Source organism: Ixodes scapularis, unplaced genomic scaffold (genome assembly GCF_016920785.2).
Source record: "Ixodes scapularis isolate PalLabHiFi unplaced genomic scaffold, ASM1692078v2 PGA_scaffold10__122_contigs__length_95168666, whole genome shotgun sequence".
Lineage (NCBI taxonomy): Eukaryota > Metazoa > Arthropoda > Arachnida > Ixodida > Ixodidae > Ixodes > Ixodes scapularis.
The window spans coordinates 77,722,616-77,747,404 of NW_024609836.1; the positions used below are offsets into that span (position 1 = coordinate 77,722,616).

Below are 24,789 nucleotides of genomic sequence, written 5' to 3' on the forward strand. Positions count from 1 at the left end.
ATTATTATTGCCATTCTTGTCCGGCTCGCTGTCACCTTTCCATTAATTGCATTATAATCATAACCTTAAAAATGCAAGCTTTTTATCCTTGTTGGTGTTAGACTGATGGCAGCAGATAAAACCCGTTTGCTCTACTGACGTCAAGCTCCTGGTTAGCTTAGTTGGTGGAGAGTGAAAGGTCACTGGTTTAATACCAGGACCAGGCGGATTTTTCGGTCCCACAACAGTCATCTAGCTGTGTATGGAGAGTTTTGTTTTTACTTTGTCCCCTTTGTTCGCTTTCTCCAGGTATTATTAATGTTATTCTTGTCCACCTCGCTTGCACATTTGTAATTATAATTATAATTAAGTGTATGATTATAATTGCATTATAATCATACACTTATGTTCCTTTCTTTTGTTTTTGTTGTAATTTTACTGTATTTTAACAAATTTCAAAGCGTACAAACTAAAAGAAGAAAAAAACAAAAAAACGTTGTCGCTAATATTAAAATACTTTTCGTGAGAATAGCGTCGCACCTGTGTTTGATGAGCCCAAATGTAGTGCCAACTTGTCTTTTGATTATGTTTCCAATGTCGAGACGCCGAGTGCATTTTTGCATCGCGTATTAGGGCATTTCCTATCAAATTTTGTATTTCGATTGTTGTCATATGATGTATACAGCTTTTTGTTGTCATATAATGCATATAGTGACTTTCTATAAGAGTCCACTAGAATGGCTTGAAATATCTGGAACAAATGCACGGGATAATACCAGGCATGCTTTATTTGAAAAGCGCTCTTCCAGAGGTCAATACATAGAACACCGTTTCACATGGAATCATTGTTACTGTATGTGGAACAACTTTTCTGATGCCAATATGTGGGACGCTGTTTTATATACCACCTTCACAATTTACCTGAAAGACAACCAGTATGGTTTCTGGCGTCGCTCGCCACCTGCGAGCGACGCCAGAAACCATACTGGTTGTGTGCTTGTCGCCGTCGCTTAGAGATGGCGGCAGCTGTCTAGGTAAGTCTGTGTCGACATAACGGACACGATCCTGGGGAACCTAGCCCTTAACAGCTCCGCTGTAAAATTCTAGTAACTAATTGGAACCAAAGTATAACGAGATGAATTGTGTACTCTTCCAAATCTGCGTAGTGAAGGCGTGTAATTTTTACATTTTTTTAGTTCGTCAATTTTTTTTATCAACTGGTTAAAAAATCAATCGCTATAAAAGCATTAATCGATAAATCGGTAGGTTAATCGATCAATATATCAGCCCTAATTATATTGCATGTTCTATAAGTATATACAACCTCTGCCTTATGGAAGGACAAATAAAGGCCTGTCTGCCATGCCAAGATGAGAACAGCAAAGAACTTAAATCTCGTTGTGATTCAAACGTCTACCAAACTTTAAAAAAAAAAAAAAAAGAAAAAGAATGACAGTAAGAATAAGCATTGACAACTTTCTGTTTTGCAAACAGGCGCTAAATTGCTCACTCAGGTATTCTCATTGCGCAAATCAGATAGCAGCTTTGCGTAAAGTGTATTTTTCGTTCGTAGTGCCGTAAACAGCGTCACCACTTCAGGCCGATGCCGGGTGTTTGTGTCTTCATTCTTCTAAGTAATACGTTTTCACCCCGCTCCACAGTAACAAACAGTTTTTCGATGGTTTTGCGTTGTCGGAAATAGCAGAATCATAAGTTGGCTTCGAGTACTGAACGGTTTGGCGACTGCCTTCTGAAACGAGGGGAAAAAAAATGTTACAGCAATGTCCATGCGGTGATATATACATCACGTGACCGCGATGAAATGCAGCGTGCGAACTGGCTGATGCGCTCGCAGGCGGCTGCCACAGTGCAGTGAAGAAGTGGATACCCGACACCCGGTTTGAGAGCGGCCAAAACTGGGCATCGGGTCAGAAACCGTGCTCGGGCCAGAGTGCTTCGCTCGCTGAAGCAACGGGCCTAGCCGTCCACCTCGGCTCGTCGATATCTCTGGGCGGTATGGTAAGGCGACACACCTGCTTTAGGATAGAAAAAAATGAACCTCAAATAAATGCGTGAAAGTAACGATCGATAGTTTTAAAATAGGGGCCGGGCCCTAACGCGTATGGTCCCAGAGCAGTTTGGGGAGTTGCACTGCGCAAGCGTAGAAGTTCTGCACGTGTGCAGTGCGTCGCACCAGACTGGTCGGGGGACTGAAAGTATCGGGGCTCCCTATTCCACGGTTCCCAAATATCGGATTAGGGATACAAGAAAAACTCCTGCAAAAACACTTCGTTACTGCTGCCAAAGGAGATGGAATGCGATAGCATTTGAGATCTATTGCAACCCTTCAGAAGTCCGTTGAGCTCAGCGTTTTCGGTCGGACTCAAAGCGGTGCCATTTTCCCTCTAGTTCTTTCCTTATTGAATATTTGTATAATATACATCAATTCATCTTTTTTCGTAAGATTTAGGGGGGAAATTAAATTGGCGTGTATTTTCATGCCTTTATGTCCACTTAACAGTTATATCAGTCACAATGTGCGCCATCAATCTCTTACCATTTATTATCTATAAAATGTATTTGCAAATTGATGAGAGATTTATTTGATCCAATTGCATATTTGTGTAAAACCAGGTTTTTTTATTATTGGCTCTATCTGCCTCATGATTGAATTGTGCAATGTGTGAAACCAAAAGTTTCGTTTATTTTGTTTTTTGTCAAGCTGCTCTTTGTGTGCCATTGAAGAAGTTCGGGGACCCATCAAGTTGTCTTGCAGCTTCATTTTGTTTTCCTAGCCTCCCTTTTCATCCATTTATAAGGAAATTAAGGTAACGTATGATATTGCACACCATTTGAGGTTTTCCCGGTAAATTTAGCACCCTAGCCGGGGCCGACAGATGCATACAATTTCGCGGTTTGGTGAACCTAGAAAAAGCTATTGCACTTAAAAACCAAGGTTGTCATTTGTTTTTTGTAACTCCCACTTGATCTTAATCAACCGTCACTTCCTCTTTTTTTTTTTTTTTGTACAGAGACTAGAATCTAAAGTACATGACGTCGCCGCTCCGACATCAGCCTTGCCTCTCTGACGTCGTGTCCAAGTGGTGACGTTGACCGAGCGAGCAGTGTTAACGCACTAAGAAATCTGGAGCGCCTACTTTCCTTCAAAGCACCCGAGTCACCAGGGCCCGGTTGCTCTAACCCTAACCCTAGCCCTAACTTTAACCAGAACTCTAACCCTAAGTCTACATCTACTCCCAACTCTAACCCCAATCCTCTCTAACTCTAGCACTAAACGTAACTCTAACCCTAACCCGTTGGCTCGAACCCTAATAAAAGCAGTCTGCGCTGTGGCACTGGCCATGGTGAAACGTCATGATCAGTGTCACAGCGCGCAGAAGTTTGTTTTTGTTTTGTTTTGTTTAAGCTTATTATTTTTCCCGTCATTCGCCAAGCGCCCTTTGTAGATCGCAGCGATGCTCTTTCCCGAGCAATTTACGGGAGAGAGCAGATGCTCGATATTCCATAGAGTAACATTTTTGAAAAAAAAAAAAGGAAACTGCGCGCTCGTTTACGACAACTAGGAGCTTCGTTGAACAGCGGAGAACTCAGACAGTGGCCAATCTTGAGACAAATATCTCATCAGTGTTGTCCAGGATTGTGATAGACTGCTTTCAGGAATCTCTATTCCCCTTCCATGGGAATCGTGGTTGCCTAAAAATTACTCGTAATAATATATCAGCGGTAGAATAAACGATGCAACCGCTATACTTAAGTTTGAGTAAAAAGCGCGAAACTGGCGGTAGTATCGTAGTTATTCATTTATTTATTGAGGTAGGTATCTAGATCACCAAATTCTGGACATTAAGGAAATACAATATGTTCACGATCGAAAATGCAAAGATGCACACTAAAAATTGTGTGATGCAGGGAGATTTACATAGAAATTACATTGTACGTTCGATGATCACGAAGCTAGAAGCCTGAACATAAGCCACGCCGGGGTTTCCGAACATGCCAGTAAATGTACATGACGCGATAAACACCAACGTGATGACTCTCATAGACGCGTAGCACTCAAGAAGCACCAGGTATGACGAACCACGGGCGCCGTACTACCACTCCAATAACAATTGGCCGCCCGAGCCACTGAGAACGCCATTAAGAACCGATCACGAAGCAGGAAGTGTGAACCTTATGTGTCACACTTTGCGTTTCTCAAAAAGCCGTTTCGGTGACTATAGTATAGTTGGCACAGGAAGCATGATGCTGTCCTTCGACGTAACTGTGGCTGACCGGTATATTCATCGGCGCCTCGCAGGTCTTTCAAAAGTCGGGCGCCCTGGTACTGGACGAAGGCGCCTCTATTAGCTTCACCAGAGGACCATCATCCTGCCCAGGCAAGTGGCTATAAGTGCGCAGTCTGGAACTGGTGAAGCCGCAGCTCATACATCATACGAAATACACGCTGTTCCCTGTAGACATGATGACCGAATTATTTGCGGAGACGAAGTCAAGCATGTTCCAAGCATGTTTGCTTTATACAAACGCTTCATTCAGACATGTCCGCGGACAGTTTCTGTATGTCCAATGCGATAATGCGGAGCACACGTTCGTCTGCTTTTTTTATAGGGGTTGCAATGAAGTCAGAACGTCGAGCTCTTATTGACTGATTGGAAAAACAAATAGTGGGTAGACCTTGAGGCATGTAGCATTGAGGTCTACCCACTATACGTTCGATGAAAGCCAATCAGAGCTCGGTCTCGTTATGACGTCACTGCAACTCCTGAGCAAGAAGCAGACGACTTGTCCTCCACATAGGACCGTCGTACAAGGAAGATCTCAGAGAGTGGCTGCATTCTGTCCTTTGTGGGATGTTTTTGAAGTGTGGCCGCGTCTTAAAGGGGGCGATGCAACAATTTTTGTACTTTGCGAAAATACCACTTAGAACGGATCCCTGACGGTAATGGCCTATGAAACACGCGTTCGTTTTTCACCCCACGCAATAGAAGTCCAAGTAAAAAATTAAGGAAAAACGAGCAGCTTTCGATCCCTCAACTCGCAGCCAGAACAAACGGCCACGTGACTTAAAGCCGATTATATGCCACCAATGCTGATCATAGCCACGCGCTGGGGTTGGCAAAGCACAGGACACGCGCTGAGTTCCAGACATTGTTATGGCTCGGCTGTTGTCGTCATTGCAGGGATTGGACAAGGGCCACTACCCGAATGCTTCTCGAGCTAGTAATTATCACGAGCCCAAGTTGAGTGCCCACGTAATGCTCGAGTCCAATCTGTGAACCGCATTCAAATATCGTCATTGGAGTAAACTTCGATCCCCACGTGACGTCATCAAAATTTGCAAAGGAGAGATTGAATGAAAATGATCGCTTTTGTCCTTGAAATTACACCGCAACAAAGGCGTTTCTTGGCCAGTGGCGTTGCGTGTGAGTATCCTCGAGTCCCACTAGTGTCAGTATGCTCGTGTAAAGTGAAAAAAAAACATTCCAAATGAATATCGTTGCGCCGCTCCTTTAAGGGGGCGGCGACCTAGGGGCTTCGTACCGCGCGTGCTGAAGCGTCATTCGGAAGAATAGCCGGCTGAACTCGGTACACCCATCATTATTAAAGGTTCCCGTACAGAGTTTTCGCAGCGCCCGCACATGCTTTTTTTTTTTTTTTGTAAAGACACACTGGGTCTAACTGTATGCCTGTCTCCTCTAGCATGCTCCCAGAACTTCAAGTTGACGTTGTTCTGAGCTTATTATTTTATAATGACCTGTTCTTTAAAAGAAAGAAAAAACATTATAATATTAACAAAAACATTATTATTTACACATTTCTATATTTAAGCTTTTTAAATTTTTTTAATTTATAATTTTTTTATGACTTGGATTTAGCAGGTTTCCACGAGACGAGATGTTACTGGAAGAAGCGTTACACCTGATCGTCGACCTTTTATCTTTTACCTTTTTAGCGCCAAATTTAGAAGGTAGCGTTAAAAAGATATTTCTAATGTCTCGCTGGCAGAAGCCAAAGAACAGCGGAACCCAATCTGTGCATCTTTCGTGGATAGTGCTGAAGAAATGTAATCCACGGAATGTCAGTTAAGCGAAATTGAACATAACCGCCTTGTGCGATCCACTGCCTTTACTCGGTATGAGCGAAGAGAACGTATTTATTGTATTTTTCTATCTTAGAAAACTTGCTCTAATCAGCGAGAGCTCGAGAAGAATCGGACATCAAGTCGATTATGTTTTCCTTTTCGCCTCGTCAGTAGTGCTTCGCCATCCTTATCGACTAAAACTCGCCGTCTCTTCGGCTGATGAGAGGTAAGAAAAAGCCCGAAAGTCGCCACGTCTTTTGTTACTAAGTTGTCAGCAACAACCATTTCATCGCCGTTTAGACTTCGGTCTTTTCTCAAATGCTTTAGACCAAAAACAAAAATAAATCGCTTATCCTTTACACTCTCCTGAAGAAGGAAGACCAGCGGAGCTGTACTCGATACACTGTGTGCTTCTTCTTCGTCGTCGTCTGTTTTTCGCGCTGTTTCCTAAGATGAATTCCCACCAATGCGCCAAACTATACATTCTTCTATTATAGCTGGAAAGGTTGCCGCCATCTACGAGCGACGGCGGAAACCATACTGGTTCTGTGCTTGCCGCCGTCGCTCATAGATGGCGGTAGCTGTCCAGGTAGGTTTGTGTCGACATACACGGACACGATCCTGGTACGAATACACACGAATACATAGCGTGGAGAGTCGGTTACCTGGTACGCTTCGCTGCAGGCGAAGCCAAGTTCGTGGGTCAGGAACGGGTGCACTGGTACAACTCGGACAACTGGGCGCTCCGGGAGTCCGAGCAGCTGCTACCGGAGCCGATCGAGAGTCGACCCACGGGATCTCCGCGACCGCTGGTCGTGCCGGACGCCGAGATGGTGCCGTGTCCCTCCGACCACGTCGAGTTCGAGGACACTCGCTTTCGGGTGGACACGGACGCTCTCACGCCGCGCCTGCGCACCATGCAGATCGGAGACGTGGTGCGTATACCTGACGCCGAAAACTACGCTTCACACTGGGTCTAAATAAAGACCCTTGATACTCCTTTTACAAGTAAACATAACCAATACAAATGACAAAGCGCATTCCACTGAGACAAAATGGCTGCATCCATTTCAAACCTCTGCTGTGCGCCGCCATTCGCTTCCTGAAACTTGCACCGCCACGCAGTCGGCGCTTCAAAAAATGTCGCCAGAATTTGTCGTTATGTTGTGTTTTAGTGGCCTAGCGGGTTTGCGGGCACATCACGCGGGCGTGTGTGTGTTGTGTGTGGTGATGGCTACGTAGTGTGTTTGGGTTTGATTTGTCAGTGCAGAGAGAATGTCTCTGTTTGTAGGAATCTCTCATCTAGGCCGCCGACACTGCCCTTCGAAAGAGTCAGTCCAGCGGCTTCAAAAGTGCTTCGTCACCGTCCTACTTTTTCTTTGTACGTTTACAATCACCGACTTAACCAATCACGTACAGTGAAAATGCCGTGGTCTCGCGCTCTTTGTTATGCACATGATCGATTTAACCGGTAATTCCCAACGAACAAAAATAAAAAGAAAAGAAAAAGGTCGAGGGCAGTGACGATGTGATTTTGACGCCGCTTGACTGAATCTTTCAAATGGCAGCGTCGGCAGCGGTCGGATTTACGAGAAAACGGGGTGATGGTGATGTCATAGTAATGATGACAAATTCAAGAATATATTTTGCATTTTGCTGCTTCGTGAACCGGAGAGTGAATATGAATCGGTTCGCTGTTTGATCAAAACTAGGGCTGTGCTTTTTTTTGGAGGTATTGACAGGTTAAGAGCTCCAGGACGTGCTGAGTATCTTATAATCTCTCTAGGGCGGGTAAGATGGCGGCATTAGCTGATAAAAAACAGAAAGGTGAATGAAAAGGAACCTAGTCAGCCGCGCCCTGCATTTCTTAAGTTGTCGGTGAGTATCGAAGGTATCAAGGACAACGGTAAAAAGCCATATGGCTAAATTATCGGGAGTGTATTCGTGCGCACTATGCCGTAGTGACATTAGAACAGTACTCATTTTGTCTGCCTTCTTGCCAGTTTTGCCAATGTGAAGGGTTTCCGTGAGAGGCATGACCGGTGTCATGCTCTCACGGAAAGGCAATCTCAGAGGCATTTGGTGAGTGCGGAATGAGACCGACTGCCCTTCTCACTCACCCAAATTATTAGAGGGAATGAATGATTGACATTCGGAGTGTATCGTGAGATAATATCGTGCTTATGAGACTGTATAAGTGCCATTTGACTCTTTCTTTGTTCGGTACTTTGGGAAAGAGTAGTTTTGTCGAATCTAAATGGTTGTCAGCTTATAAAACAAAAAAACAATTAATCCTTTAAAGACCGACTGAATAAAATAATGATAATGATGATGATAAGTGTGATAATGATAATGGTTACAATGATACTGATGATGGCGATGACGACGACGACGACGATGTTTATGATGATGGTGATGATACTTGTGGTGATGGTTGTCGCGGGTGCAGTTGTACGATGGAACGGCTCTCGCTGCATTTTTGGAGACTGACGCTGGGAAGGAACTGTTCGCGGGGGACGTTACGGGTGGAACTCCCGACTGCACGGACCCGGCCGGATGCGCCTGCGGAAATGACCGCCCCGAGGTACAGTCTACCTCGCGTTTAATCGAATCACATGTGAGGGTCATTGCGCCTATTCGTTCCGAAATCCTTGGCCAGGTTTATTCCAACACATAAATCACTACTTCCAGCTGCCCTTATCATATTTTAGTCTTTTGCACTCGGTCAGAAGACTTTTACTATCGAATCAAAAAAACCTTCTGGCCTTGTAAATTGCTGGCAAATGTTTTTAGCAAGTTACAGCCATGCGACACGGTAAAATGTAATGTTTGTTACATTTACTGACATTATTTGATTGGCCAGTCAGTGCACGCCATTGCTTGTGCAGCGCAGTGCACCGTGTCACTGGTCGTCATGATCAAAAGCTGACTCGTCGATCACTGAACGTCAGTTGAAAGAACTGGCATTAGGTTTTAGAGTGTGGCGGTAGTGTAAGTAACTATGTAATTTGTTTGTGAATACCCAGATCGTGGGAGGCCGGAAGAGGCGTCTGATGTCTTTACTGCAGATGGAACTTTTCGTCAGTGCAGTACAACTGCTATTCCCATCTTCTTCAGTCTCACAACGGAAGCGACGTACTAAACCCTGGGACGAACAAATTTGAGGAGAACAAAAAACAAAAACTATGACACAGTAACCGAGAGAAGGCAATGATGTTCTTTTTTTAAGTCTTACAAAAACTTAAGTCTTTACTTGGCTTTGCAGCCACTCGAGAGGATATGTCTTCAGCACGCTCCCAAATGTCCCCACGAGCTTCCCTGCAATGACCCAGTAACGCCACTTGGAAACTGCTGCCCCATCTGTGGTGAGTTATCGAAAACTGACCGCGGTTGTTTTAAGGTGTAACCCCCAGAAATGACGCACATTCCAGTGAGTCTTTTGCTTATATTTATAACGAAAGTTGAGGTCTTATACTCACTGAAATATTCTCGAATTGATCATGGCCGAGTAAGACATCGTAAAATAGTATTACCCTTCGCGATTTTTCTGCCTTAACATTCCTTGCACCCACCCAATAGTCATTTTTGGTTAAAGTATACATCAAGATTCTTTCAATGCAATATTTCGTTGGTCATAACCATCATCTGCACCTATATTGGCCCTCGTTAAGGGTAAACATAAACTCCAATTTTGTTAGGAGCTACCCTGTACGCCTACTGTCCCTCACAACAATCGGAGATCGGACCACTGCGATATATGGGGATACCTGGGCGAATGACCAGGCAGAAAATATGTTTAAATATAAAAATAGTCTGCAACGTGACTCCAGCAAAGACGTGTACACCAGTGTGTCACTATACTCAATGTGACACCGCAGGCGTACTTTTAGGTCTAAAAATATATTCGACCTCATCATGCTGCAAGCTTACTTCCTTGGCTTCTATAATTGGCTTTTTAAGTGCTTTTATGAGCTAGTAGACGGACAAGGAACTTTTCTAAAGCGTAGGATGTCATTTTACCCTAATTATGTTTCAACATATTAATTTTAAATTTTCTCTTTTTGAGGTTGCTTATAGTAACATAAAACAAGCGTGTACAAACAGCAGTCCGGTGAATAAAATGAATACAGAGACAATCCTCTCTATGACGCCATCTGGTTTCCAGTGTCAATGCTCGTGATGAGGCCATCTTCAGGATTCCGATTCTCCACACTGCTCCGCTTCTTCGAAGAAAAGGTCCTCAAGGTAAGACCCTCTTCTAATCGGCACTGCGTTGCCTCCGCTCTCGGAATTCACTTCGATACCGGCAGATGTCAGCAGTGAAACGCTGCAGAGCCGTTTTGGAACCTCATACAGTGTCTCTGGCTTCGTGGCGTCTAGGTATTGATCAGTTGAACATTTTTAGCTGTTCAATCAAAGCGTAGCAGACGGACAGCAGGACATGAATAAAAATACTCAGTTTTGCCTGTAAGAAGGAATGATGAACTTCTCAGTACGTGAAACCGGGGGTGGCGGGGGGGGGGGGGGGGGGGGGGTCATGGGGAGAAAAAGGGCAATTGAAATTCGGTGAAACTAATAGCAGATTAATTAATGGGTGAGACGTCGGACATGTTGGAAATGCCATGAAGTCCGGTCATTCTTTCTTGATGGTGCCCGGACATAATAATGCCAATATCTAGACCAAGCACCCCCACCCCCCTTGCCCTTTTATATCAGTCTTCCTGCCACACAAACGGGACTCTCGAATCAGTAACACAATGTTGGCTCGAGTCACATCATGTTTAGTCGGATGGACTCAGTACTGGGTATTGATGCCTTGTCTCCGATGTTCGCGCGTAAAAGTTATACAATCCTAGCTCCCTTAGCTGTTGGCGAGTGGAGTTCTTTCCCAAGCTCACTACATGGTTACAACTTGGACTTGACAACGGGAATGGTGTTGCGCAGGCGCAGTTCAGCGGGATTATTCAGGCATACCTTCACCGCACATGGGATGGAAGGCTGCAGGCTGTGCTGTCAGACCTCTCTCCATCGGACACCTCTCGGCCGGCGACACCGGGGAAAGCGCACAAGCTCGCCACTGAACTGGCGGCTCTGCTCAATGGTGGGTGGACGTCCGTGCCCGATTCCTGTCATACCAACGTCTGTCAGAAGGCGACGCTTCAGCGATGAATTTGAGAAAAAAAAAAACAAAAAAACTGGCTGACTAAGATACAAAACGGTGCAGTGTTCTCCAGGTCTGGGTAATGGTCAGCATTGCAGCTATTAATTTTACGGCAATTATTATTCAAGTATTGTCCGATATAGTAGCTGGCGTGTTTTTGCATGTATCAACAGCTCTCTTCTGATATCGCAGTGTTACAATAGCAGGAACCGGATCACTTCCTTGCTTATGCGAGGTCCGTTCTCCCAACTTGGGTTTTTACCAGTGATAAGGCTTACCACCCATCTCTGGAAAACAGCAAGCTTGATATACAAGCGGGGATCTGAGTGTAGGAAGCATCTACAGGGCCGGTTTGATGGACGAAAAGCTTGTACTTCTCAATAGCGGCTGACTGTCGATTGTTGTTGAAGGGAGTTATAGTTCTGTAAAATTGCAGGGCTCAAAAATGTTTCTGGCAATATTCAGACTTAAAATTAACTACTTTTTTCCTTGAAAAATGTTGCTGTCAGATTATATGGCTGTCAAAATGTTCACGAAAAGCTACTCATTGAGGACACGGAGGTCAGCGCTAGCGCTAGAAAAGTGCCAAGGTTCCCAGGCGCATTGATTCCTTCGATGACTTCACCGACCGCGGACCGCCTAGAATGCGACACTAGGATTGTCTATGAAATTGAATAAGAACGTCTTCAATTCTTTTTTGCCTTTACATAGTGCCTTCAGGTGTGTTGGGCTGCAATAGAAAAATGAAACAACGTACCGCTCTTAAAGAATTTTGTGGGATGGGCCAAATATGTACGGTATCCCCGTCTTAATAGAGAGTTTTAGGGAACCGTTTTTGCACATCCGATACGGTACGATGGGCCCTCCGGTACGAACTGCGCATGCGCCTGTCTTCTGCGATCTTACCGTAATGCGCTGGTGGAACCGTAAGGCACGACCGGCACGACCAATGGCCGACATGGACAGTCTCGCTTCGTTAGCAAAACGGCTATTTCGCTGGCGGAGAGAGCGTGCCGTGGCTCTAAACATGAATAAAATAACTCGTGGCAGTGCCTGGCAGGAGCGCCATGTGTGACAGCAAGTCCATAAAGTTTGAGTCAGCAAAAAAGAAAGAGAATAAAGAACAAAACGCAATAGGACTTTTTCGATAGAAATAAGTTTGTGTTTAGTGCAACCAAAACTCGTGTGCTCGGTAGCTCAGTGGATTGGAGCGCCGATTTCTTGAGCTCGTAGAGGACGGGTAGTGGAGAGTTCAAATCCCGCTGGCAACTTTTTTTTTTTATTTTCTTTTTTTTTTACATATTATAAGTTTTTTTTTTTTTTTATACAAACATTGGATGTGCATTTTGAGCACTTATCACCCGTATTTTACAGCTGCTGTTATGACAGGATTATCTGTAGTGGCACCAGAGTGTGCAACAAACAGCCTTCTGCATCAAGGCTCTGGATACATTTTAGTTTAAAAATGTTGCATGAATTAAAAATTTCTGTACAAATGCTAATCACATATATCCTATAAAACGAGCCCTTTGAATATTTGGTGATAGTTTTAATAAGTCCACAGCAGTAAAGTTACAGGTTTTCCTTTATATTTTCTTCGTGGTCGTACCGTACACGGCGCAACGATCGGTACGCGGACGTACGACCGTGATCGTCTGCTATCTGTACCGTAAGAGAGCAACATGAGCGCCGCATCTACCTCCGTCCCTCCGCCTCCTCCTCGCAAGCGATTTAAAGTAGTAGACAACATCGTTCTACTTCAGGAGCTGCTAGGCGCTACTCCTTTTTCGCTCCAGCACTTTGGAATGACGCAGCGTTGAAAAAGAGCTTATCGTTGCGAGGAGCGAAGGAACGGATTGACCTCCTCGTAAATAAAAATAGAGATTTAAGACGTACTGAAAGATACGTCATTTCAAAAATATACACACTGTATGGAAAGTAACGAATTCCCAGAGTCCCTTATGAATATTGAATCCACTAGGGTACTAAAAAGGAAATTAAGGAATTGGTGTCAAGCATTTGAGCTGTAGATATCGTAGCCTAACCGTTGGAGATATTTCGTACTTTTATTTCATGGTTGCGTGAGTAGACTTGGCTATAAACACCTATATTTCATGCTCTAAAGTGTTCCTTTTTGTATTTATTTGTGCTGCTACTTTTGTGCTCCTTTCATTTTTTTTTTTGTGCTGCGGAGTGTCTTTTTTTTTTTTTTTTTTGTAACAACATGTATTGTAGTTGGTCGCCTGGCCCCACATACAAACAGAATGCTGCTTTTGTGGGCCAGCTCTTTATTTTGTATGACTTGATCTTAAAATAAAAATTGAATTAAATTGAAAATTGAATTGAAAATTGAATTGAATTAGCTTTGTTCAAGACAAATGACCGCATCAACTTGAGAAAGTGAGTATATTTTGGTTATTTTTGTATTTTCTTCGAGATTTAATATTTCTAGTTTTATTTGTCCATAGCTTTCTTAATACTCGATCCTGCATTGGGCCTCGAGGGAAAAAGACAGGATCGCTAGCAGACGACTTCGAATGTTGATGATAAGCGCGCGCGAGCGTGTTCTTGTGCCAAATCGAGTTTGCTTTCGGCAACGTTTCAGCATATCAGGACGTGGTTGGTGTAAACATCATATTTGTTGATGTAAAACACCGAAGTTTGCCCGCTGAGAACGCATGATTTATTTGAAAACAAGTTACCATGTACGGTCGAGGCATTATTTTATTCCCCAAGTATATAAATCTGGTAAACTGAAAGAAACAAAAACCCAAAATACGCTGGCACATCATTCGTGGTATCCGCACATCATTCCTGGTATCACAACTTTTTTGTTTACTCAAAAGCTACGCCAAGTTGAACGTCCTATGCCTTGCCGCCAACAAGCGCCTTCTCTTAGTGTATCGGTGCTCGGTGGCACCCCAAAGAAATGCGACTGACTCCGTGTCACGGCAAACCAAAAAGAATGTTTATTCCCTCGTGCCCCTGCACAAGTCACGGGCCCCACGGGACGCGCGTGCGTGCCTCGCTTATAGAAAGCGAGAAGTTCAAAAGAGACTCACGCCACGCTTAGTGCGCAGACAGTCGTACAAAATCACTTTTTCTAAATTGCTTTCGCTGAATAGAGGCAACTCCAAGTCATGGTCAGAAAGATCGAGCGCCATTGTCGTCGGAAAGCTCGTCTGCTTCTTTAGCAGACGAACATTTTACAGCTTCGCTGCGCTAGGGGCGACACGCCGTGGTGCGCCAGGTTTTGTATTACGGAAGCGCATTCATTCCAGTAAAAAAACGAGACGAACTATAAGTAGGTATACAATATTTTAGGTTCTCTATATATTTAGGGTGCGATCTTTATTTACTTAAGTTTCTGCGATTTGTACAAACACGCAAATTTGTCTTTTCTCGATGAGGCGGATGCAGGTTTCCGTTGCCAGGGGGCGCGACCTGTACCGATCGTCTGCTATAATCTGCAAATACGGTTCCCCCAAAGCCGTTTCAGGGCACATGATCGGTCCACACGCCCGATCCAAGGTATCGATCGTTTTTGTTTATCGATCGTATTTTGTTCCGGTTCCCTAAAACTCTCTAATAACTCGAGGCCTATACACTCATGACTGACTATAAAACGTCTGGGACTTTGCCCAATCTCGAGTCACTAATTGGGCGCGATCGTTGTGATATCCTTCCCTTCAACTACTGTCCAGTCAGCATGTCGAGGAGCTATGAAGTCGTGGAAAGTCCGTTGACGTTTATTAGGTAGGTGAGGGAGATTTCACTAACACTGCGTTCTCCAGGTGTTTTGGATTCACGAACGTACTAGGAGAGTGTGCCCCCGTGGCTTTTGCGGTGTTCGATTGTTTGATTCTAAATTTTTAAGTTGATAGACGACGACATGCACCATGCTTTGGCAGTATATGTAGTCTGTGCTGTTCACCAAGTGAAGCGGCCCAGCGCACTGGCGGTTGCACTGGTGGGTGTGGTTTTAACAGGGGCCACCGGCTTGGAATACGCTGTGAGCAACACCAACTTGAGTGGCAGTCAAAGCTGGAAGAACCCTGCGACTGGAGGAGGCATCGGGTCGACGTCCGGTACGTTTAATTCTTTCGCGACGCGCTTTGGTGCCATAAGCTGGTCCCTGCACTTGCCACTGCTTATGACCTTGTGCCTTAAAATATTTTAAAACTTTTTCGTCGAGAAAGCACACTGGATAAAATGGCCGGGAAACACGTGCATTTTCTGTGTGTTTACTATTTTCTATTGCGTTACCAAAGCATAACCGTCAGAGGATCTCAATAAATGACCGTTCCACCCCTACTCCTTTTTCTTTTTCGCGTCACGCACGCGTTCCACGCGTGCGTGACGTCTCCCCAGGCGAAAATTTCTAACTGGGACCAGTTGGCACCTCAACTGGTTTCAACTGGGACTAACTGGTCCCAACGGGGAATCAACTGGGACTAACTGGTCCCAACTGGGAATCAACTGGGACCAATAGGAGTCCAACTGGGGCCAGCTGAGGGGTCAACTGGTTTGAACCATTCCCAGTTGGGAGTCAACTGGTTTGAACCATTCCCAGTTGGGAGTCAACTGGTTTGACTCCCAGTTGGGAATGGAGTGCACTGGAACCAGTTAGGAAAGTAACTGGTTGGAGCGATTCCCAGTCGGACTTCAAATGCCTTTCCCGTTCCCAGTTCACACTGGGCAACAATTTGGACAAGTTGGGGGTGTATTGACCTTTGCTAATGAAGAAAACTAAAAACACTAACATTTTTGGATTTATACAAATAGGGAATTTTAATTACTGGGGTACATTTATATATTTATAAAAATAATATAAAAATTTTAATTAACTAAATAATTGTTTTAATTGGAAAATATAATTAGTGACAAAATGTGTTCACCTACATTTACACTTTTAGTGCATTATTAAAATATATTAAAACATTTATTTAAATACCTACAGTATTTTTTTTTTTCTTTTAATAAATAAATTTATCTTTTGACTAATCAGAGCTAGCCGGCCGCCGTGGATAGCCGTGGCACGCGGGTGCGGATTAGTGGTACGCGCTGTCGACAGATGGCGCTGCCTATGCTGACGCCGGAGGCCGGAGTTGCCGGAGTCGGACGGACCGGACGGACGCGGTAGAGAAGGGTCGCCATCGCCCAAGTTGGCGTCGTTATGAAAATGTCAAAACTACAGCTGCGCTTCTTTGGACCTAACTGTACACACACCACGGTGGCGGCGGTGAACTTCGAGGGTGGAAAGATGCAGTTCAGCGATCGGAGGGCACCCAGGAAAGACCGGACGCACATAGACCGGACGGAACAGAACACGCCGCGGAGAGCACAATGGCGAAAATGGCGGGAGGTCTACCTCGAAAATGTTCGACTGTTGTGACAGAGATCGCGAGGTGGGAGCGCTACCGCATCTTATCAGGACTTCACCTGCGCAACGCAGGATCACGGGTGAGCACCTTCCTTCACGCGATGGGAAGAGAAGCTGAGGACGTCTTTACTAACAGACGCCAGCGGCCGATCTTCCTTCATCTCATGAATACCACCTCTGAAAAAGCGATTCAACCTTTGCAAGCAAGTGGCTAAACCCGGAGCGTGTACGTCACCGAACCTATTTAGTTTCATTCTCCAAGTTTTTGACAATAAAGTATTGTCAACCTTCCATTTTGTGCCGTGTTTCATTGTTGCTGGAGTTGGTACCAACTCCAACTGGGACCAGTTGTAACTGGGACCAATTCCAGCTGGGACCAACTCCAACTGGGACCAGTTGCAACTGGGAATTGTTCCATAAACCAGTTGCAACTGGGACCAACTGGTTCCAGTTGGACGACTCCAACTGGGACCAGTTGCAACTGGGAATTGTTCCATAAACCAGTTGCAACTGGGACCAACTGGTCCCAGTTGAAAATTTTCGCCTGGGTCCGTAACTCTACTTTGTAGGAGACAGTCGTCAGTTCACGAGACATGTCTCGTGCCGCCTCGTGCTCTGCTCGCGCAGTACGTCAGCGGGTTTGTCACGCGTGCAGTAGGAATACTACAGTTCCCACGACGCATGCCGGCAGCGGTGGCGTATTGAAACTGGCTGTGAGATCGGTCTTTGCGGAGCGGAAGTTCGTCTGCTTCTTTTGCAAGGTTGTGGTGACGTCAGAACGCCGAGCTCTGGTTGGTTCCGACCGGAGGATAATGGGTAGACCTCAAGACAGTTTCCGTTGAGGTCTACCCACTGTCCTTCAATCGAAGCCAATCAGAGCTCGGCACTCTGACGTCACCAGAGCCCCCGAAAAAAGAAGCAGACGAACTGGCGCTCCACATTATCTGCTGACGCGCTTCAATTCTTTTCGAAGCATGTCTGCTCCACACATATGCCTGGTTCGAACATGTATGACAGGTTTTGTACCACCACCTTGAGAGGAGCGTCGTACAAAGAAGAAGCATGCCTCAACTAGTGTCTGGAGAGTGTACTTTCAATGATGTATTAGCGGTGTGATCACAACTTGAGTGTGTACACGGGTGTGGAAGTCGATGCTTCATGGGGAAAAAAAGACGGGCACTATTCGCAGGCTCTTCGGCTGGGGGCATTGTCGGCGGCATTGTGCTGGCTCTTCTGATCCTCGCCCTGATCATCTTCTTGTGGTGGAAGAGGCCGCGCTTACCCCTCACCCTCTACAGGTGAGCTGTAATATTTCGGAGTGAGCCACTGGTCTTGAAACAATAGGGCGCACTATTGTTTGAGGACCGGTGTCTTCGGTGCATTTTTATAGGAGTTGAGCCTTTTTTTTACTTATTCAAGATTTTTTGCAAATTTTATTGAAAAAATACACCACATGTGGGCACAAAAGTGTATCGCGATAGGTGAAGAAACCGTTTTTTTTTGTCACTATTTGAGACGCCGTGTAGTTCGGTGATTCTAGCCCATTAATGTACATTACGAAAGACACGTTTTCAAACCGGCAGAAAAATCCGTGGTCTTGAAAATCTGAAGTAATCGGAAAAAGTAACGGCCGATAACCTTTCTTCTCAAGTAATGAAGTTATATCTAAATCTGTTTGACAACTTTAGCGCCACGGCAGTGACGTGACGTGAAAGAGGCGAGTTGGTCTATAGAGTAATTGATAGTGCCACTAAATAAGCTACGCTTCAGAGTAACGACACTTGTTCATATTCTGGCTTGAAATCATGGTTTCCAGTTATCTGAAGATTTATGTGAAATTACAGGAAACGATTTTCCGCCCTCCACAAATGTTTAAACAGCCCGCGACAAAAAAAAAGCAATATTAAATGAGCTTCCTAACACCGAATGTAGTGCTGAGGAAGTCGCACTTTTGAATCATAACGATCGGCAGTTGCGTCTGCTCCGCACAAGCCCCAAAATGTCGGTGCCTGCAATAATGTTGGGAAACAAAGTGCCGATACTCTAAGCGCAGCTCATTTAGTGGCTCTAGTAATTGGAACTGAAAAAACTCGGGGCACGAGCACCAAGAATCTCACAATAGCTCCGGAACCCATGAGATGGCGATGTTGGTCACTGAGTACGCCGAAGAACAAATCACGAAGTCAGAAGCGTTAGCATAATAAAGCATTCTTTGAATTTCTTAAGCTGTATCAATGATAAGATATGTGGCTTCGTTTCGTCTTAGGGGTCGGCAGCTGGAGAGGCTGCTTCCACTGGCACGCTTCGACGAAGGACGAGTCGAACTAGAACTGGGCACGACACCCCACGACGACCTTGTGCCCATGGGCACTGATGGGTTCGAGAACCCTCTCATAGGAGGCGGACCTTTCAAGGTACATATGGGGCCCTAATCCACACGGAGTGACCTAGGGGGAAAGATAGACCGGGACATCTATATGCCTGCAACGATCGGCCAGCTCCAAGCCGCTGTCCAATCACAGCAGTATCTTCTTTTTGCAACGGGTACTAGAGTCACTGACATGATGAGAATGGCAGGAAGGTCTTTCGATTGTCCCGCCATTGGCGCGAGCGTCTTATCTTTTTTAACACTTCGGTGGCTCGTGAGCATCCAGTGTGCACGCGCGACCAAAGCACGGCGGAAGGCAACATATGCGTTTATTAAACCCAAAAAATGTCTGCCAAAATGTCGTATAGATATATGATTTTTCACTAGGGAAGCGCGTGCTTGAAGCCTGGCATCTGAAAAAGACGCTCTGCCGTTTCGTTCCTGTCACTCACAATAGGCAGTAAAAGTTCGGCCTGGAGGCTCGATCTGCGGTACTTTGGAGAAACAAATAGGTTGAATAAGAACAGTAGTGGATTGTATCTCTCCGACAAGCGTTGATTCTTAGATCATAGCTGATCTAAGAATCAATGTTCGAAACAAAACTCGACATAGTCAGTGAAAGCTCAGAACTTTGAGTGCGACGCAACCATAACCTCTGAATCATGTTGCGGTGTCGTATAGAACGTATTGTTGGTGCACGCTAATTATTGAAAAGTTCCTCGCACGTAATATTTCACATTATACATATCTCATGCTTTTGTTTCAGAAGTAGTCACCATAAAACAAAAAAAAAAAAAACGTACGATGATCATTTACCCACCTTAAGGTTATGTATTGTTCATAAAAGAAGATTTGAAAGGCCATGCACCCATGAATGCCATGGCAAGGCTGACATGCAGGCATTGGTTACGTCGGGCCGCGTGTAACATATAGCTTTAATATTTCTCTAGAAGTAATGTCCAATTGTTGCATGCGACATGCCTCGATATGTTGGACCTTGTGGGCGTCCTGGTGGCACGAAGCGTTGGACCAGGATGCCCGGATGTTAAGCTATCTCTGGATACCTCTACCGCGTGGCAACCAAGTGTAACCGACTGCGCGCGCCGCCGCGCTCCTTCGCTGGTAGAATGCCATCGCAAAAGGATGCGCGGGAAGTCATATGGGTAGGGGCGCACGCGGCGGTGACAGCCAATACCTGACTACGTGTTGTTGAACAAGTGCGTTGTGACATTCTCCGAGGCAGGTAGCAGCAAGGGAAATCCTACAGCTTAACCAGACTAGTCATGTAAAATTTGCTCATACTTTTTTTTTTTTTTTTTTTCTTTTCAGAGCTTCCCGGAGTTTGGCCCGGAGAGCAAGAACAGTTCTACATTCGAAAATCCGATGTTTGAAACGGAGACACCCCCCGCACAGGACTAAAATCCGCAGCACAAGACGACAATTGCGACTGTTATTACTTTCTACTTCGCGCTCCCACGTTTCTTTCTTTTTCACCTGGGGGTGAAGCAGCATCATGTATTATACAGTGACAGCGCCATGAAGTGTGACTCTTTATAGCTTTTTAGGGCTCCTCCCCGATGCCTTCAGTTTTGTGGAAGGCATTTTTTTTTTCTTCTGTTAAACTATATTTGTAAAATACTTTAAAAACCGAAGAAGTAACCGAAAAACCGAGTAACCGAGTTTGCTCCGGCATGGCATAACGCGAAACTGTCTGTTTTTTTGTTTTTTTTTTCTGGAATCTTAAAGTCTCAACTTTGGAGGCTATTGCGCAGCTTGTAAAATATATTCAAAAGTCTCTACATTAAAGTTATACTAGCCTCATATCTAGCTCTGCTTCCATAGTGTTTGCTCTGTTTGGGAATGTAGCCTTCCGCAAATCAATACAGGTTTTTCTCTGGTATCCGAAAATCAGTCATAACTTTCGGAAATGGAAAACATGAGCATGTGCTGATCAGAAGAAATGGATGCTAGCCTTTTGTGATGCTTTATGCGCGTAGTCATAGGTTCTGCGGGACATGACAAAACAATGGGTCGGAAGCAGCGTAAACAGCTGCGGCCACAATGTTCACGGTTGAAGATGCGTCCGAGTTTTGCTTAAATAAACGTACCAGCCCTAGGCACAACGGGAGCCGAAGATGCACTGTCATGATCAAATGTATAGTTACTTGTAAAATAAATCCTAAAATTTACCCTTTTCCACGGAGGTGGATTACTCAGAGTCATCTCTCGTATAGTTAAGGAAGTGTCAGAATTCGCAGTATATAATATGAATTACATCCTGTAGTGTCCTCCTTTTATCACATGGGGAGAAATTAAAATAACTTGCAGACTTTATTAGCACATGATCGAGGTAAGTGTCAACAACCCGCGCATTGTCTATAATCACTGACAGGACGACAAAGACCGGGCGTCACTTTCGGGTGCGGGGCCCCCAGCACGCGCCGTTGCCTTCCATGGTGCTTTGGCGGCGCATGCACGTTCGAAGCTCACGAGACCCGGAATTGTTGTCGAAGGCTACAAGCTTGCGTTGGAGGCGGGGACAAGAACCTCTTTGTAGTTCCGATCCTTGTAGTGACTATGGAAAAATTACCACCCCCACCATTCGGAAGATTTAAAAAATTGCGGCCTTACAGCTGCATGTCAATGGGTTCCGTACGCAAAAGGCAAAAAACTCCGTCCACGCAGCAAAGGGGTGTTGTCTAACAGCCGAATTTAACGGGGCTCGACTCGGCCTCGACTCGAGCTCGACTCGAACTTGACTCGAACTCGAACTCGACTCGAACTCGACTCGAACTCGACTCGAACTCGACTCGAACTCGACTCGAACTCGACTCGAACTCGACTCGAACTCGACTCGAACTCGACTCGACCTCGACTCGAACTCGACTCGAATTCGACTCGACTCGAACTCGACTCGAACTGGACTCGAACTCGACTCGACCTCGACTCGACCTGGACTCGAACTCGACTCGAACTCGACTCGAGCTTGATTCGAACTCGACTCGAACTCGACTCGACCTCGACTCGACCTGGACTCGAAGCTCCACTCGAGGTCGGTTTTGCGCTTCATAAACAGACCTCAAAACCAAACACTCATCGACTCGAGGAAATACTCGACTTTTTCCTCGAGAATCTCAATGTATTCCTCCTACACTTACTCGAGCCGCCCCTCAAAGCTCTAGTTCGTCCCTGGAGGTAATGGCGGCCGACATATATTCCTGCGAGTTCATCAAGTCGGTCATGAGAGCCGACGAACTCCTCTACGACCGCCAAGATGAAAGAGTCCTAGTGCCACGGAGTTGTTTGAAGGAACTGCTCGACTTAAAGAGGTGTTCAACGACCGCGAATGTTTCGTGCGCTACCGCTTCACCAAAGAGCAGTGGCAAGCCTCCCGGAGTCCCTGTTGCTGGAGGAGTGTGCGAGCAATCACGGTCTGCCGGTCCCTTCAATGTCCCAGCTTCTAATAGAGCCGCGATTCTACGCAACATGGGACACTCCAGGTCGTCATCGGCGACGTCGTCGACGTGTCGCAGCCGTCAGTGTGTTGGGTTGTCGAGCGGATGTCGCGACTCATCGACGGCACCCTGTTTCGACGGCTCGTGAAGTTCCCCAGCTGCGCGACGGGCTTTGATTGTGTGATGTTAGAGTGACATGCGCTGAAGAACTCCCTTGGCGTGACTAGGTGCATTGAATGCACGCACGTAAGAACCAAGGGACCTGGAGGTCCTGATGGCGAAGTCTACCGCCACAGAAAGGGATACTCCTCCACCAACGTGCAAGAAAGTTAATATTTGTTGGGGCCCTTACCATAAAACAAATAAGTAAAGAATATTCTGACGTTATAAAACAGAACGTTATAAAAAAAGTAAAACAAAATCTGCATGTGACGATTGTTTCTGCAGCCGGGAACGTCACGCTTTTACTCAAATGCAACAAGGAATACCCCACCGACTAGCGTTCCACTTCTTAAGGCAGAGAAATATGGCACAGTAAAAGTAAATTCCTTTCAATGAGCCGACAGACAATTAAATTAAAAACGACATTCATAAAGCATAAAACTTGACTATTTAATAATCTATATCGTATCTCTACTACATTGGTCGGGCTTCAAAGCCAAGAATTGTTGTACCCACCCAAAGAAATGCAGAACCATACGGTGCTTACACCAAAGATGTGATAAATGCTCAAGCTATTGGGGGATGTAGCTATCATATTTCAAAGAATAATATACATCAAATGTGGTTCAAAACAAAACCTGGGGTCACAGAACCATTACAAACTTTTAACATATTCATACTTTTTCACTAAATTCATCTGATTAAATTGAAAATCTCGCATTGTTATCAAATATGGAAATGAACGTCTAATCGATTTTAGAAAGCAAGGATTAATTCCTCTTCATGCTTCGCTATATCCGCATAAAATAGTCGAGACACAAACTTTTGTGCCATTAACTCTTCATTTGCTAGACTGGCAAGTGCACTTACTCGCAAGAGTATACGTGTATCTAAAACTTTGTGTATGTTTCGATACCACCGCAGCCTGCTCCTCCTATTGCTGGTCATTTCCCCCACTGAAGCCATCAGGGTACCCCACCTCCAATTTGATGACATCGTGGCCAACTGGCCAAGCTCCGTGCAAGACGGTCAAATCTTTGACAAGAGTCGTGCAGGCGTCCTCTACGAGCATGGGCGTGTGCTCGGAGTGCTGCTAGAGATGCAGTCTATGCCTGCACTACCTACCTCATGACGCCTCTGATCAGTCCAGGGACAGCCAAAAGTCCAGAGGAAAAGTATATATTACTCTGAACCTAACCCATAATTGGTGCACCAGCCTCGCTTACAGTTCTGTCTTTTCATTTTGTTTTTCCTAGTTATGTGTACAATTGGTTTCTGACAACAGTTCCGGACGTTTACTGTTTTTTATGTCTGCATGTGTTGTCGCGTCTTCGGCAAAGTGGATGGCAAGTGTACTCTGCTCGTCAAGATTTGTCGCTTAGTGGGGCTGGCCGGTGTTGGTTTTTGGTGTTTATATCTAAGGTGGGACTTTGGCTGGAGGGTCCACATGAGTAAACAATAATGCAGGAAGCATCCCACAAAAACACACCGTACACAAAGCTGTAGGCTTCGGCATTAAGCAGCATCAAAATGCAGCTAGCATGAAAGGTTCATACCGTATACGGCATACCCGTATCACCTGAACTGATGCTGGGAGCCACCTAACAGGAACTCTGAAAGCGCTAGGAAAGACATTATCCGGCTATGAGAGAGAGCCGTGTGTCTATATCTTGAGCAATATTATCCCACGCAGTACTTTCCGCCAAGAACTGCGGTCAGAGAATTTATGTGATCGACCGCTATACAAATCAGTGTAGCATTTTCTACTTAAAAAGCGCTGTATCGCTCCAACCTGAAGCAAGACAACTGTACATAGGGGTGACCAAGCTGTGGCTCGCGAGCTGCATGCGGTTCTTTGCGTGTTAAAGTGCGGCTCGCGGCGACGTGACAGGACCCCCGGTCGCTCGGTCCGTCGAAACCATATGCGACGCACGACGCGATGAGCTGCAACGACGGGCGACGGGCATAGTTTTGCGGAAATCTTTCCACTGATGTCTGACGAATGCAAACGGTGCTGACACTTACCCGAGATGATGAGCCTTGAACAGATAGGTACTTGTCGACGTCTTCGTCGAGAACATTCCGGTTGATTCGCGCAAGCCATTCGCGTTGCCTTCTCACGGAGGGCGACCGTGCCCTACCACACGCCTGTGCTGGGATTTTATGCTCCATCTC

General features: G+C 45.4%; 1 protein-coding gene across 1 annotated transcript in view; it reads left to right on the top strand.

The window, feature by feature from the left end:
• LOC8030643 (protein amnionless) overlaps nt 1-20,527 on the top strand; it is a 43,563-nt gene extending 23,036 nt beyond the window's left edge. The window contains exons 2-12 of the mRNA XM_042288602.1: nt 1,835-1,998; nt 4,301-4,379; nt 6,770-7,020; nt 8,535-8,669; nt 9,351-9,450; nt 10,251-10,330; nt 11,030-11,186; nt 15,236-15,334; nt 17,819-17,927; nt 18,896-19,043; nt 20,327-20,527. Of these exons, the coding sequence (XP_042144536.1) occupies nt 1,835-1,998; nt 4,301-4,379; nt 6,770-7,020; nt 8,535-8,669; nt 9,351-9,450; nt 10,251-10,330; nt 11,030-11,186; nt 15,236-15,334; nt 17,819-17,927; nt 18,896-19,043; nt 20,327-20,416 (1,412 nt within the window). The 3' untranslated portion in view covers nt 20,417-20,527. The remainder of the gene's footprint in view (nt 1-1,834; nt 1,999-4,300; nt 4,380-6,769; nt 7,021-8,534; nt 8,670-9,350; nt 9,451-10,250; nt 10,331-11,029; nt 11,187-15,235; nt 15,335-17,818; nt 17,928-18,895; nt 19,044-20,326) is intronic.
• The last annotated feature ends 4,262 nt before the right edge of the window (nt 20,528-24,789 follow it).